We start from the raw sequence: 13,687 nt of genomic DNA, 5'->3' as shown, positions 1-13,687 counted from the left end.
TCAAAAATAATTGTATAATTCATATTTCAAATAATAAAGGGCAAGGCATTCTTTGGAAATAATTTCCACAAATGAAATCTCCCTTAAGAAACATACTCAGGCCTATAGCTTCTTTGCATGTGATAGAATTGTTCAGAAGAAAAATCAAATCATTCAATTCAAATTCTTAGTAACACTGTACCCTTAAGTCCCCCACAACAAAGGTTAAGGCATAAGTACATGTTATATAATTTTTTTCCTCCTTTATATTGCCAGCTCACATTGTCAGTTTATAGAACCAGACAGCTAAGCAGTATGATACAAATGTCTTCAACTGTGACACAATAAGCATCTGCCTTTAAAAATTAGGAAGTGCTTTCATCAACCATGGTATTAATTCTGTAATGAAAGCTAGTTCTTTTGGAATACAGAAAGAAAACTATATAGTGGCAATTGTTAATAGAAAAACTAGTTTTGCGAACAAAATTCTTTAAAAAACAAAAACGCATCCTTAATGGATATGTTGTAACCACCATAGCAAATGGATATATTTTCTGTTGTAAAAAGATTCACTGAATCTTTATAATCTTACTATGTCCTTAAGTACAGACCTAATATTTCCTTAATATTGAGTAAAAAAAAAGTTTATGAAGTATTTAGATGAGAACAAGAATTTTCATTGAAAAAATATTAAAAAGGATGAGGAGTAAATTTTAACATAAATTAAGTTTATCAATGATATTAACATTAAAAATACAGTCATGAGGAAATGATAAAAGAACAGATGTGAAAGTTTTTAATAAATAAAGAATTTCATAAAATAGCAAACTTACATATAAGTAGCAATTAATTAGAAAAATGAAACCCACGTATCACTAAAGAAGACCACTAAAGAAACAAAGTTTTGTTTGTCCTGAAAAAACCTTATAAAGAAAAACTTCACTGAGAAAAGAATATTGAATGGAAATATAAGATGGAAAAATTAAATTTTTTGTCAAATAGAACTTTTACTATACTTCTTCAAATACACAAAAAATATAGACACACTTTATAAAGGATGTGTCATCTACATTTATCTCATTAAAATTCCATGTCCTAAAAAATAAATCAGGGGCGCCTGGGTGGCTCAGTGGGGTAAAGCCTCTGCCTTCAGCTGGGGTCGTGATCCCAGGATCCTGGGATGGAGCCCCGCATCAGGCTCTCTGCTCAGCAGGAAGCCTGCTTCCCCCTCTCTCTCTGCCTACCTCTCTGTCTACTTGTGATCTCTCTCTCTCTGTCAAATACATAAATAAAATATTTAAAAATACATAAATAAATTATAAATCAAAACCTCTCAAAAGCCTAACCAAATCAAATATATTGATAATCCTCAAAGTTAAAGGATTTACTTTCCTAATCACTGCTTTAGGTACAGGGTCTTCAAAAAGTCCTTATGTAGTCTGGAACTCTAAACTTCTGACTGTTGAAATGACAGTAATATTCCTTAAATATCATTTGCTAGATTACTAGTTTTAGACTGCTACACTCATTAATGATTTAGGCTTTTAGATAATTAAAAGTGACTAAAAAATGCACGAAGATTAAACTAGGTCTGAAGAATGTCATGCCTCAGTATACCAGAACTGGTAAGATAACTTTTATCATACACACACACACACACACACACACACACACGTAATCCTTATCCAATGATTAAATGGTCAAGACTTAAACTATTCTGGTTTGAGAATATTTAATTTTTCTAAAAACTTCATTTTAAGGTTTCTAAATGTGAACATTTTTAACTTTATTCTCTACTAAATGCTGGAAGATGTCCTTAAAAGATCAAAACAAGAGGCGCCTGGGTGGCTCAGTGGGTTAAAGCCTCTGCCTTCGGCTCAGGTCATGGTCCCAGGGTCCTGGGATGGAGCCCAGCATCTGGCTCTCTGCTCAGCAGGGAGCCTGCTTCCCCCTCCCCCTCTGCCTGCCTCTCTGCCTACTTGTGATCTCTGTCTCTCAAATAAATAAATAAGATCTTTAAAAAAAAAAAAAAAAAAGATCAAAACAAAGTATTAGGAACCATAGAACACGAAAGTAAGACCGAAATCCACCAAATTTAGATCTCCAAAGTTACAATACAAACTGAGAAGTACTTTGTTCCTCCCTCATGTAACCAATGAGACTTTCAGGCAGGGGAAGAAACTAGTTTTCACTTTTGTTTAAACATTTCAGAATTGTCTTCATACAACCTAAGTACCTGTCAAATTCTAAGGAATCCTACTTGAACAATCTCAAATAAAATTATGTTTTAAGCGTCTACTACCTGACCCAAATCAAACTGCAGAAAAATGAACTCATTTGCAAACATGTTGCTACTGAAAGATAAAAACAGTAACTGTCATGAATCTATAACATATTAAAGAAATTCTCTCTCAAACTATCTCTACTGTGCTATACAAATAGTTTCTACATGATAAAATAATTTCAATATGTCAATACCTTATCCTTTTTTTTTCTCCATATATCTGAATCGTTGAGAAGATATTATGGGCAGTTTGTTCTTGAACTGCTCAGTCTTTTTCCCAGGGGATAAATTAAATCCCTCTCTCCTTGTGACTATGTGCACCCAGAACTTCCTTTTGATTCATGCTATCTACCCTATTTGGAATTATCCCCATACTTTAACCTTTAATAGTATATACTTCCAGAAAAAAATGGCATTGGAATAGAAGGAGGGTTGATTAGCAAGAAAAAATTGTATATCAGTAACATTCAGCCAACATATTTTAAAATGAAAAACCATGAGCAGAAAAAAATTTCAAAACATATTTTCTAAATCCCTTTTAACTACAATTAGAGAAATAAAAAATTTAATCTTTTTTTCTTTTTGAACAATTTAGTCTTAAGAGTAATCTAGATGTAATGAGACAATGTCATAGAAAATAAAGGATTTGACTTATAAAAATCTACAACTAGCAAATCCTATAAGTAAAAAGGATGTGAAATATCTGATAACTTTTATTTTATTTAGGCAGCAAATTTTAAAATACACCGACAAACTGTTTAATTAAAAATTACAATGACACATTAGGAAAAAAACAATTTCTTTCAGGTTCTAGTTTTTTATATCAAGATTTTGTATCAAACAATCTTCTAACATCAAGAAACCCTTATCACTACTCTAAGAAAAATCCAAGATTTTTATTTCAAAAGTTCTAGTGAGATCATTACTATTTGAATATTTAAGGCTAAAAAACCCATTCATTATCTTAAATAACACATTTAATACAATAAAAGCAAATAAAGAATGCTATTATACCAATAAAAATTTTCTCCTTAAAAGCCTTTTTTAAAAATCCCTAACACCTTTATAGAATGATCATACGGTATGATAGGTTCAGCTTAAAACTTACTGTCATCAAACACCCCGGCATTAGCAAGTAATAAAGTGATGATTTTAGGGTCTTTTTCAAGTTGCATGACGTGCTTGCTTTCATTTGATAGAAGAGTGCATACGTTAATAGCAAAGTCCACTTCATTTGGGAGTCCAGATAACAGTGAAAGCACCAATTTATTATAATCATTTGGCGAATTGAAGTCCATAGATAGCCCATAACTTTGACGCAGATAATCTAAGATAAAAACAAAACATCTTAAGTATATCAAGGATTAAAAACCATTATCATTAATATCTTACAAATGCAGGACAGAAGCTTGTTTTCCTTTATAAAATTTAAATTAAGTAGAAGTTTAAAGAGTTCAACTTTCTAAACTTAAGTTAAAATTACAGTCTTCAGAAAGTAATAAAATACAAAAAAAAGTACTATTATACCCTTTTGGATATCATTACCAAATTATCAATATATCATTACTTAAATTTACATACTCTACACTTTTTACTCTCCTACTTCAAGGGACTGTATCAGGTTTTTATATATTATAAGCCAGGGATACTGGTTCCTTTGAAATTTTTAACAATATCACAATTTTAGAGACTTTGGCTACCTTCTTTACTCAACTATAGGAGAATTATCATTTTTTGGGTCAGATTTATGGCAATATAATTAACACAGTAAAATTCATGCTTTTTAGTTCTGTGAGTATTGACAAATTTTTAATAGTTTTTTTTTTTAATTTTATTTATTTGTCTGACAGACAGAGATCACAGGTAGGCAGAGAGGCAGCCAGAGAGAGAGGAAGGGAAGCAGGCTCCCTGCGGAGCAGGGCTCGATCCCATGACCTGAGCCGAAGGCAGAGGCTTTAGCCCACTGAGCCACCCAGGCGCCCCTTGACAAATTATTAAAAAACCACAACCACAATGAAGATAGAATATTTCCATCACCCCAAAAAGTTTATTTAACCTTTTCTGCAGTTAAACCCCTGTCCTACCCACAAACACTGATCTACTTTGTTTCTATAACTTTATTTCAAAATAGCAAATAAATGGAATCATACAGTATGTAGTCTTTTTTTTTTTTTTAAGATTTTATTTATTTGAGAGAGATCACAAGTAGGCAGAGAGGCAGAGGGCGGGGGGGAAGCAGGCTCCCTGCTGAGCAGAGAGCCCGATGTGGGGCTCGATCCCGACTCTGAGACCATGACCTGAGCTGAAGGCAGAGGCTTAACCCACTGAGCCACCCAGGCACCCCCAGTATGTAGTCTTTTATATCTGATTTCTTTCAATCCATGTTGATGCATGTATCAGTAGTTTGTTTCTTTTTAATGCTACAGAAAGGGTAGAACACAATTTGTTCATCCATTCCCTAGATGAGGGACATCTGGACGGTTTTCGGTTTTGGGGACTTATGAACACTGCTGCTATAAACATTCATATACAGAACTTCATGCAGAAATATTTTCTCCTTTCCCTTGGATTGCTGGACCACATATAAGTGTATATTTAACTGGGTAAGAAACCGTGAAGCTGTTTTCCAAAGTGGCTTATAGCATCTTGCGTTTCCACTGACAATATACAGGGTTCCTGTTGCTTTGCATCCCTGCCAGCATTTCAACAGCCAGTTTTAAATATTCTGAATCTAACATTTAATAAATATTTCCTCCCAAACAATGGCTTATCTTTTTTTCTTAAAAGTGTCTTTGAAGAGCACAAGTTTTAAATTTTGATAGAAGTCTAATTTATAAATTTTTACTTTATAGTTCATGCTTTCATGTCCTAAGAAATCTTTGCCTAAGCCAAGTTAACTAAGATCGTCTGTAGGACAATTAATTTAAAACATCTTCAAAACTTTAGGGGCGCCTGGGTGGCTCAGTTGTTAAACGTCTACCTTTTGCTCAGGTCATGATCCCAGGGTCCTGGGATCGACCCCCACATCGGGCTCCCTGCTAGGTGGAAAACCTGCTTCTCCCTCTCCCACTCCCCCTGCTTGTGTTCCCTCTCTCACTGTCTCGCTCTGTCAAATAAATAAGTAAAATCTTTAAAAACAAAACAAAAAAAATCTTCAAAACTTTGAAGGTAAGGAAGATGGGCTTACAGAATACTAATATGTTACAGAATCATAATATCTAAGAAAAACATCATATTTCTAGAAATACTGACTCTTAATTTGGGTAGTGTAGACCTTGGTAGCTATGCCCTCAGACATATACTCCAAGTACATTTTTCACATAAAGATATAACTAGTTTAATGCAAAGAGGCAAGAAAACAAGAGATAGAAAACCTCTAGATGAGACATTTCAGAAATACATGAATTTTTAAAGAATTTTTTAAAACCTTGCTAAATGGATTACAAGTAGGAATCTATTATCATAACTTGCCACAAAATCAAATCATATAGGGAAGAAATTTCTTTATTTCCCACTTTAGACAACTGAGATGACACCTCTTCGATTCTCAAATGGTCTAGGGATTTCTTTCTAATATAATGATAAATAAGTTCCACAATAGAGTAATAAACTATTATGACAAGAGACTCTTTACAATATTTAAAACTGAATAATATTTGTTCATTTTCTATAATCTTGATAAATAAAATTTCTAATAACAACATAACATAAACATAAAATCTGGAGAAAAGGTAACAAAACTTCTGTGAATATAAGAACAGATTTTGATATTTCTATACTGTACAGTGGGACTAAATAGTTTAGAGCTTCCATGAAACTTTCAGACAAATCTCTTTCAGAGAAAAAACTTAGAACCCACATTCAACATCTGTCACATTCTTGTTTATGTGGGTTCAATATGACCTCAAAATTGCTGTTTTTTGCTACTGAAGAATGAAAGATGCCATCAGATACTCAATTCAGTGCATCCTTTCCTGAGTGACTTTGCCAAAGACATCTCCGATTAAAATAAAATAGATAAATACGATAATTACAAAAAGTCCTTTATATCAGGCTTGGTAAAGATTTCTAACATAATGTAGGAGAAATTGTTTATAAGATTTTAAGAGCTTCCCTTTCATTCCCTTCCCCAAGGAAATGTGATTGAACAGCTACAATTTCATAACTGGTATGGGATTAGAAATTTATTTTCAACATTCTTGACTCAAAGTTTATAACAGCATATCACTGCTGACAAACTTAATCTAAGGCCATCACTCTGAAAGGGAGAATTATTCCTGGAGTGCTGTTCACACTATAGAAATTAAACAATACACTCTTTCTATTATTGGCAGTGATTATCATAGTCTGAATGTCTGTTAGACTATGGGTTTTTTTTTTTTTTTTTAGACTATGGGGGATTTAAAGGAAAATCTTTACCTAAATAAAACTGATAAAATAAAAAAAAAAACAAAACACACACAACGTCCTGTATAAAACTTTTCCAAATTTAAGCACCAAAACTGAAAATGGACAGAGTGCTTGACCTCTTTTTATCAAAAAGATTAGACTGGATTAATGATTACTAATATCCTCGCTAGCTCTGAAATTCCACAATTTCAGTGAGTTGTCATTTGTCAACTTTGTCTTTCATAATTTTTCTACTAAAGATATTGCATATAAATTTTTAATATATTTTAACTTAAAAATTAATTTTTTATTTTAATTTTAAAATGTAAGATGAACAAAAAATTACTTAATAATCTCCCTATAATTCTGCAGAACTGACTGTATCCAAATGAATACCAACAACAACAAAATAGAGAAAGAAGGAAAGCAAAGAAAGGATTAGGTATCTGTGGTAAGGAAACGTATGAAAAACTATGCAAATAAATGACAAAACTGTCATATATTGATGCTAGTGTTTAATAATCCTAAAACTCCAGGCAAAATCTACTCAATATTTTTTGCCACTTAAAGCCAGAGTAAGTTTCTTTAAGGAAAAATCTGGTCCCATATTCTATCAATGTACAATATTACATCAACTAAAACTGCACTCCATGCCAAATGCCCTAGAGCTACTGTCAATTAAAAATGATTATTTCAAAATGTTATTTTAAAATAGTTTTTCTTAATATCAACAATATAAATGTATCTAGATAAATATACTGATCCAAATACATTTGTCCAAACCTACAAAGAGAGCAATAAGACTGTATGACCAAAGATGTAGTCACAAATCTTCTATAGGTTCTAATTAAAATTTCCTAAAGGCTCCTAATCTACCACTATGTAAGTCTAATTTGGTGTTTATTTAAAACACACAGACACACGCACAAATTGACAGGTATGAAGCTTACTCTATTTACCTTAGTGACAACTGAAAAGCATCTTAATAAAGGATTTGTTTTGTATATAGATAATCACATTAATTTTCAGAACACTGTCATAATGTTGTTATGCCTCGTCCTTAAAAAAGCACCTTCAAGTTCATAAATGCTTCTCTAAAATACTACCTCTTCTCAGTGTGAATTAGATATATTATAGTCTGACGTTCCTCAGCAATTCCTTCTTTCTTTCCTTTCATTAGCCCCCAATTCTGATTTTGTTAAACATGCTACATGTTGTATAACTGCTCAGATTCTCCTTTTAAAAAAAAGGCACATATATGACAGTATATCAGAAAGGAGTTATTCTAACACCAAGTTAAGCAATTCTGTCATTCCCTTAACTTGTAATAGTAACTCTATCAATGACTTTCATTAGGCTTCTGAAATACCAGAATTATTTCACATCTTTTTTTCTTGAGGTAATCAGTTTAATTAGGGGAGGAAAGAAAAGAAAAAAATATCCAGAAAAATTTTCATTTTAAACAAGATCAAAAGTAGAAATGGGTCAGCTTAGGGAGTTGTAATAGCAGACACCAAACTGTATTAAGCTAAAAAAATGAACAGTTCTGTTGTTACTGTAATATACATAAAACACAGAGTTCTATAAAGTTGAAAATGGTCTTAAAGGTCATTAGTATAATGTCTCATTCAATGCAGGAATACCCTGTACAACATCCTTGAATTCAGTAATGGTCATTAGCCCTTTCTAGGAACAGAGAGTGTATCACCTAATAAGTTACCCCATTTTATTTTATCAGCTTAAACTATTAGCAAGATTTTTACATGGTGACTTAGAATGTTCTCCTTTAATCTTGGTTCTTGAGGTAATTAACTACTCATTAAAAACAAAGTGAGGTTTGGTTTGTACTCATCGCCACCAACTTCCACCCCCATTATCCAAAAGCATCAGATGATGAAGCCTCTTCTAGTAATGATCAGATTCTAGGTGATTCTGTTTCTTTAGTTATTACAGACCAGGAAAGAAATATGGAGTCAAATTCAACATGAAAGAAACTTTGAAAATAGATAATGGATAATAAAATTAGTGATACTGACACAATGAGAAAGCTTAAATCTAGTGACAGATTATCTATGAGACCAGGACTACCACCAATAAAGAATAATAAATATCTAGAGAATTGTAAATTTTATCAAGAAAATACCCTTAAAAAAGACGTATCTCTTCTTTTTTAGGCCAAATGTTGGTGACTGAAGAAAAGAGATGCTGTCTCTTCGGAGTTCCCCTCCTAGTCAACACAGTCCCAACACTCAAAGCTACTAAACAGAGGAACCCCTATTGACTCTGCCTCAATAACCTTTTTATTAAACTCTCAACCTAATTATTTCCAATTTGAGTCCTGCTCTTTTTAGCTGCAGATTCCTCTGTAACTCTTATAAGAATGACTTAAATGAAAAAGAAAAATCTTATCTGTGGTACCTAAGGAAAAAATACTCAAATAGAAACATTTCTGTGGAATTCTGATGCTGGAAGTTCCAGTAATTGTAGAAAATCCAGTAGATGCTAAGTAGTCTTGACCTCCCTAACCCTATACAACCTCCTTCTTCTCATTTTAGTGACTATTCAAATTAAACTGACCATTAGTTAAAAAAATAAGGAAAAAACTTCACTTGAAAGTACAGATATTTGTAACTCTGAAAATTCCTACAACTAAAAATCTTATACAGTCTATTACAGAAAGGGCCCTGATACCAATTAGATGTTGATCTTTGAAAGTTGAATGTGCAAAGTAAAGGATTAATTCACTGGATGATGTCTATTTTCCTAATTCAAAGCCGGACAATCTCCAGTGATACTTACCTGACACACTGTGTTGCTGGTAATTGTAGGAAGATGGAATTGCACCAATAGGAAGCTGTGGCTTTGGATTGCCTGGTGGTACCTCATCATCATCCTCCCCAAAATGATGAACTTTCTCGTACTTTTCTAGGTAACTGAAACAGAAAAACAACACAGCTGAGTTTTACAAACAGATTTACATCTTATTTTTTAACTCTTACCACATGTATCTGTTTTCCTTCCCCAGAGCCCCTAAATTTAAAAAATAGTTACGATACCACAAGGCTCATATTAGGGAAACAGTCACTTCAACAGTGGTACTGCAGACAAACTCAATGAAATGCTTCTAAGGGTTCTTATATTTTCAGAAAGACCACACCATTACCCAAATATCAAAGACAAACACATGTACATGAATGGGAGAACATTTGATTTATTGATTAAAAAATATATAGGAAGTCATTTAAAAGCCAAGTGAAAATGAGAAGATTCTCTAACCCTTGGTCCATCCTCAACCCCCAGTCTCACTCATCAGGTTCACAAGCATACTGGAATACATATATTTTCTGTGCCTAATTTTATTTAACAATATATTTTATAGATCTAACTATGTAAGTACATTAGTACTGCTTGTTTTTCTTAACAGCTGCATAATATTTGATCCTATCCATATATCATAATTTAACTAGATCTCTAGTGTATAACTACTTTCAGTTTTGCTTTTTGCTATTACAAATGATAGAACAGCAATAAACTTAATCTGTGCACTTATTTGAATATTTTCTCTGGACAGACATTGGAAATGGTATGCTCATTCTAAATAAACTTCCATCCAAAAGTGATAGCCTAATATATTTTAACTAATTTATAAGATAGTTCCTATATCCCCTACCGTATTACCATTACTGGATATGATTAATCCTCTTTTTAAATTTTTTATTATTTTTTAAAAATTTTATTTATTTCAGAGAGAGAAGAAGAGGGCGAGAGAGTGCATGTATGAGTGGGGAGGAGGAGGTGCAGAGGGAGAAGCAGACTCCCTGCTGAGCAGGAAGCCTGAGGTGGGCTCGATCCCATGACTGAAGCCCAAGGCAGACGCTTAAGCAACTGAGCCACCCAGGTGCCCCTAATGCTCTCTCTCTTCTTTTTAAATATTTATTTATTGGGGGGGGGGGAGTGTGAGTACGAGGAGGGACAGAGGGAGAGAATCTACAAGCAGACTCCCCGTTCAGCCCAGACCTCCTCCCCACCCCTCTTGCCAGGCTGGCTGGATTCCACCACCCATGAGGACATGACCTGAGCCAAAACCAAGAGCTGGGACAGTCAAACGACTGAGCCACACAGGTGTCCCGATTAATCCTCGTGACATCAATTACAATGAAGTTTCCAAATTCTCAATCTATCATCACCTACCAGTTTAAAATAAGATTACCAGGTAAACTTTTAAAATAGTGAAACAACTGGTCAAACCTCTGTCAAGTACAACACTGTAGCTAACAAACTTGTTACTGCACTTCACAAATCAGAAGTTGAACTGATTAATACAATGACTTATATTTGCCACAGAAAAGTTCTACATGTGATTATTTTATAGATCAACCCTTTTACCAGTCCTGATCCAAGCAGGTACTAAGTCCATTAGTAGCTATTTTCAAAGTCCTACAGCTACCCACCCCTTTGCTTTTTAGTTATAGACAGCTGAGATGACAAAGGGGGGTTATCAATGAAGAAATACAATGATTTTGGAAGTATTATTTTGAGTACCAAATCTTAACTTTCAAGGTGGGATAAATACAAACTATAATTTTACAAATATAAAAACTAATGACATTGAAGATCGTTACCATTCCTTATTTTCCCCTTTCAGCTTTACAAGGCACAATAATTCACATCTTTGACCCTGGAAAGGAATTGAACTGTCCCTTTCCACTCCTTCTAAGTTCTCCATATAAACTCAATTTGAGCAAGGAACTCTTTCCTAGCTGGCAGTTTGATAGCTAATGAATTTAACACTTTTCTTTAGTGTTGGAGATAGAGCATACTAAAGTAGACACATATGTGTAGATACAACCCTTGAGCACTGAGGAGAGAATATATTTCACCCTGATCCTGGGGATGTCACCCAGCAGATAGATTTATAGTCTAAAAACATAAAACAAAAGGATGATTAAAAAGAAGTCTCTTCAGGATAGACTCACAATGGACTTAAATAGGTAAAGAAATCAAGGCTATTCTTTTTGGGTTTCTAATGCAGATATCATAAAAAGAAGTGTATATATAAGTATAGACACAAACAGCTGCTCATAAATCATATTTTCTGCAAATGAGGGATTATCTATATCACTCAGGAAATAGTATTGACAGAGGTATTTAGGGAGTACAGTCTTTTGAAATTGGAATGGTTAAAAAACTACAGATAAATAATCTATTAAATAATTTTTATCAAAATAGAATCAAAACAACAACGAAGATAAAGAATTTTAAAATAAAAATCTTTAACTACAATATTTTTAAGATTCTTTCTATAAATTTGTTAGTCATAACAGCACAGATTTAAAATTTATGTTTTTTATTACAGCTGGGAAAGAAAACAATATTACTAGTAAAGAAGGACCATAAATATGATTTTTCCCTCCCAAATACCCCAAATGGAGTCCAAGCAATATAGAGCTTGATAACAACACAAGCACTATATACTCATAATAAACAGTGTATTATACACATGCAACCCTTTATAATTCAATTTTTCTTAAAATATTAAAAAATGACCTCTGGTTCCTTGACATGTTATACTCCTATTCCTCTAAACAGATTCTTAATTTCACTCCCCTAAAATCTGTAGTGTAGGCAAATTATTATGATTTTTGAAATTTTTATGTTCCTGGCTTAAGGACCAGTATTTGTTCTGTCATGATTAAATATTTCCGACCGAGACCCAACATTTCTTTGTTCAAGGTTTTGGCACCCAGTTTTGATCTCTTGTCTCTCTCAATAAACAAGTACAAAGTATTTGGCTTTTCAAGAAGTTATATACTTCTAAAAACTAAAAAGTAGTAACAGATAAGAGCAGCTAAAATACAGAGTTACATTTCAAAGTCTAAATTTTCTGATATTCTCTATCATGACCTTGAGCTTATACACTGAGAGATATTCTGTGTTCACTCATTAAATTATAAATGTTAGACTACATTTTACTCTCTCTCTTGTCAAAGTCAATGACATCACTTTGAATAGTTAATATATTAATCAAGCAAGTATTTACTGAGCTCTTACAGTAATCTGCCTAGTACATTACATATTTAACTCAAGACTGGTAAAATACTGGAATCCAGACAGGAACAGATTCAGGTGAGATGAGTTTTATCTTCTTTTTCTTCAACTTGGCCTTAACTTACTTTACAGTAGATTCTCTGTCACAGGTTACAGAATTAGAGGAAGGCAAATGTGAAAAGTTGGCATATAATATAGAAATTATTTTAAATGGTACGGTTTAATTAAAAACCTTAATAAATGTGACTGATAGAAATATAACGCAGAGGGATGGATTAAGAGTCCATTTAAAAATAGCATCAAATAATATGGGCACTATTATTATGAATATGGGAAAATTAAACCTCTTACAATATCTGACAGACCAAGTAAACAAAAAAATTAGGTTGTAGAAAATTTGAGTATAATCACCAATAAGATTGATTTATTAGACATACAATGATTTTCTTTTCAAAACTCCATGGAAATTACAAAACTGATTATATATCAATTCACACAGAACACCATAATAAATTTAAGATTAAATATTATATAGGCACATACTCTAACCACAATATAACTCAAAGAAATTAAACTCTTAGATAATTAAAAATAACTTTCATTATATAAAATTCCAAACCCATATGCAATTTATCTTCACAATCCTCTCTCAACTTATTTTAAAGTAATTCCCAGATATCATATGATTTCAACTGTAAATATTCTGGTAGAATTCTTGGAAATTAAAAATGACATTAACAACAACAACACTCGAGAAAACTCTTGATTATTCTTGGATCGAGGGAAAAAAATCAAATGCATATAATTGGAACACTTCTATATAACAACTTTTTGAACTGTTTTTAGTTAAAGATGACAGTTCAAGGACCCATATTCATCTCTTCCCTTAAATCTGATTGTAATGACTTTTAAAGTATAAAAATAGAGGAATACAGCATTATTTGTAAGTTAAAAACTTCTAGAATTTCTGGTCCATGAAAAGCAACT

At 32.8% G+C, this 13,687-nt stretch overlaps 1 protein-coding gene across 1 annotated transcript in view; it reads right to left on the bottom strand.

The window, feature by feature from the left end:
- ARID2 (AT-rich interaction domain 2) overlaps nucleotides 1-13,687 on the bottom strand; it is a 163,554-nt gene that overhangs the window by 69,859 nt on the left and 80,008 nt on the right. Inside the window, exons 4-5 of the mRNA XM_080810039.1 lie at nucleotides 9,452-9,585; nucleotides 3,372-3,590 (exon numbers count right to left, since the gene is read on the bottom strand). Of these exons, the coding sequence (XP_080666165.1) occupies nucleotides 3,372-3,590; nucleotides 9,452-9,585 (353 nt within the window). The remainder of the gene's footprint in view (nucleotides 1-3,371; nucleotides 3,591-9,451; nucleotides 9,586-13,687) is intronic.

Source organism: Martes martes (genome assembly GCF_963455335.1).
Source record: "Martes martes genome assembly, chromosome: 8".
NCBI classification, from domain to species: Eukaryota; Metazoa; Chordata; class Mammalia; order Carnivora; family Mustelidae; genus Martes; species Martes martes.
This window is presented reverse-complemented; position numbering and strand designations above follow the sequence as displayed.